The sequence below is a fragment of the Protomyctophum bolini genome (assembly GCF_963924005.1).
Source record: "Protomyctophum bolini genome assembly, chromosome: 16".
In the NCBI taxonomy this organism is placed as follows: domain Eukaryota; kingdom Metazoa; phylum Chordata; class Actinopteri; order Myctophiformes; family Myctophidae; genus Protomyctophum; species Protomyctophum bolini.
The window spans coordinates 2,223,521-2,226,020 of record NC_137877.1 but is presented as its reverse complement, the minus strand read 5'-3'; the positions used below and the strand labels follow the sequence as shown (position 1 = coordinate 2,226,020).

The following is a 2,500-nucleotide window of genomic DNA, read 5'->3' as shown; positions in this document are numbered from 1 at the left end:
GGGGGGCGAGCGGGATTTCTTCTTGGCGGCGGCGCCCGACAGGAGCTTCAGCAGACCCCCCCCCTTCTTCTCCTTCTGCCCCCGAGAGAGAGAGGGGGAGAGAGAGAGAGAGAGAGAGAGAGAGAGAGGGGGGAGAGAGAGACACAGACACAGAGACAGAGACAGATAATTGTTAGAATTTATTTACCCCCTACCTAGGGTAGGTACCCTAACAAAAAAACATGCAGTAATCCTGGTCTCTAAACTGCCTCCCCCTGGCCAGCCGGGGCGCCTGATGGAGGGGAAAGGAACTGGTCTCTATACTGCCTCCCCCTGGCCAGCCGGGGCGCCTGATGGAGGGGAAAGGAACTGGTCTCTAAACTGCCTCCCCCTGGCCAGCCGGGGCGCCTGATGGAGGGGAAAGGAACTGGTTGGAATAACGTGTTCCTTCCACGCGCTACGTCCAACCAGGGAAACTCCCCCCTGTCAGGTGTAAAGGAGACACTTGGACACTCGGGCATGAAGGAAGCATGAGTTCAAGTCCGTTGCTCTCCCCTTGTCCCCCATATATGGGGACTAGGTTGGTCTCCCCTTGTCCCCCATATATGGGGACTAGGTTGGTCTCCCCTTGTCCCCCATATATGGGGACTAGGTTGGTCTCCCCTTGTCCCCCATATATGGGGACTAGGTTGGTCTCCCCTTGTCCCCCATATATGGGGACTAGGTTGGCGGATGGTGTGTAGAGCCCAGGATCACCTTAGATGATTGACACAGGGGTGAAAAATGGGTTACAAAATCGTGGGATAAAAATATATAAAAATAATAATAATAATAATAATTTATTTTCTTGAGAGGATAGCCCTTGAGATGCATCATCTCGTGTTAGACGGGGTCCTAGACATTACATCATTACAGCAGTGCAGCTACACATACAGTACGGTAGGTGCAACATAACATACGGTATAACATTACAGGACATAAACACATACAGGTATACAGTTAGCTTGCTCCCTTTCTCCCACCACCCAAAAAACCACTTCTGGTCGTTTCATCGTCTACTCGGTCCTATATGTGAATATGTTATATATTTGGCGTGCGTGTGTGCGTGTATGATGTGTTCGCGCTGATAAACGAGAGGGCCAATGGCTGAAGAGCAGCCTGGCTGTGAGCCAATGAGAGATAAGTCTGAGGCTGCAGGAAGCTACATATATAGATAGCAGCAGGTATATAGAGGTTAAACGGTGCAGTTCTCCAATCAGGCACTAGAGGGGAGAATGCACCCAGAGTTTTATTTTAATCATCCATTTATCCAGAAGCTGTTATCAATAATGTGCGCTCTGTTTCCAAGTCTTTAGTCTAGAGTCTAAACTAAAGCTTTTTGTCCGTGCACCCCCTGTTACCTCCTGACCTATCCACACTTTTCCTGGGCTGTGTGTGCTCCAGTTCCTGTTGATTTCATTGGTCATCTGACCAGTTTCATTGGCTTTCATTGGATCAAATCGACAGGAACTGGAGCACACACAGCCCAGGAAAAGTGTGGATAGCTGACACACCCCACCGACGCCAAGTCACGTTGTATTTGGCACAAAACTATACATTTTTTTAATGTGATTATGGCAAATAATCACAGAATGTCACTGCACTGAGAGACATGCAGCTGCTGTATACTCACACAGCTGCTCTATACATCTCCTTACAACAGTGTTTTACTGCTCTATACATCTCCTTACAACAGTGTTTTACTGCTCTATACATCTCCTTACAACAGTGTTTTACTGCCTCTATACATCTCCTTACAACAGTGTTTTACTGACTCTATACATCTCCTTACAACAGTGTTTTACTGCCTCTATACATCTCCTTACAACAGTGTTTTACTGCCTCTATACATCTCCTTACAACAGTGTTTTACTGCTCTATACATCTCCTTACAACAGTGTTTTACTGCTCTATACATCTCCTTACAACAGTGGTTTACTGCCTCTATACATCTCCTTACAACAGTGTTTTACTGCCTCTATACATCTCCTTACAACAGTGTTTTACTGCTCTATACATCTCCTTACAACAGTGTTTTACTGCTCTATACATCTCCTTACAACAGTGTTTTACTGACTCTATACATCTCCTTACAACAGTGTTTTACTGTCTCTATACATCTCCTTACAACAGTGTTTTACTGCTCTATACATCTCCTTACAACAGTGTTTTACTGCTCTATACATCTCCTTACAACAGTGTTTTACTGACTCTATACATCTCCTTACAACAGTGTTTTACTGCCTCTATACATCTCCTTACAACAGTGTTTTACTGCTCTATACATCTCCTTACAACAGTGTTTTACTGACTCTATACATCTCCTTACAACAGTGTTTTACTGCCTCTATACATCTCCTTACAACAGTGTTTTACTGCTCTATACATCTCCTTACAACAGTGTTTTACTGCTCTATACATCTCCTTACAACAGTGTTTTACTGCCTCTATACATCTCCTTACAGCAGTGTTTTACTGCTCT

At 45.1% G+C, this 2,500-nt stretch overlaps 1 protein-coding gene across 1 annotated transcript in view; it reads right to left on the bottom strand.

Moving 5' to 3' along the window:
• The window catches only part of LOC308330379 (E3 ubiquitin-protein ligase SH3RF3-like), a gene marked incomplete at its 3' end in the record, with an annotated part of 115,140 nt that overhangs the window by 5,467 nt on the left and 107,173 nt on the right, over positions 1–2,500 (bottom strand). Inside the window, exon 10 of the mRNA XM_080785228.1 lies at positions 1–75. This exon is cut by the window's left edge and continues 293 nt beyond it. Within this exon, the coding sequence (XP_080641354.1) occupies positions 1–75 (75 nt within the window). The remainder of the gene's footprint in view (positions 76–2,500) is intronic.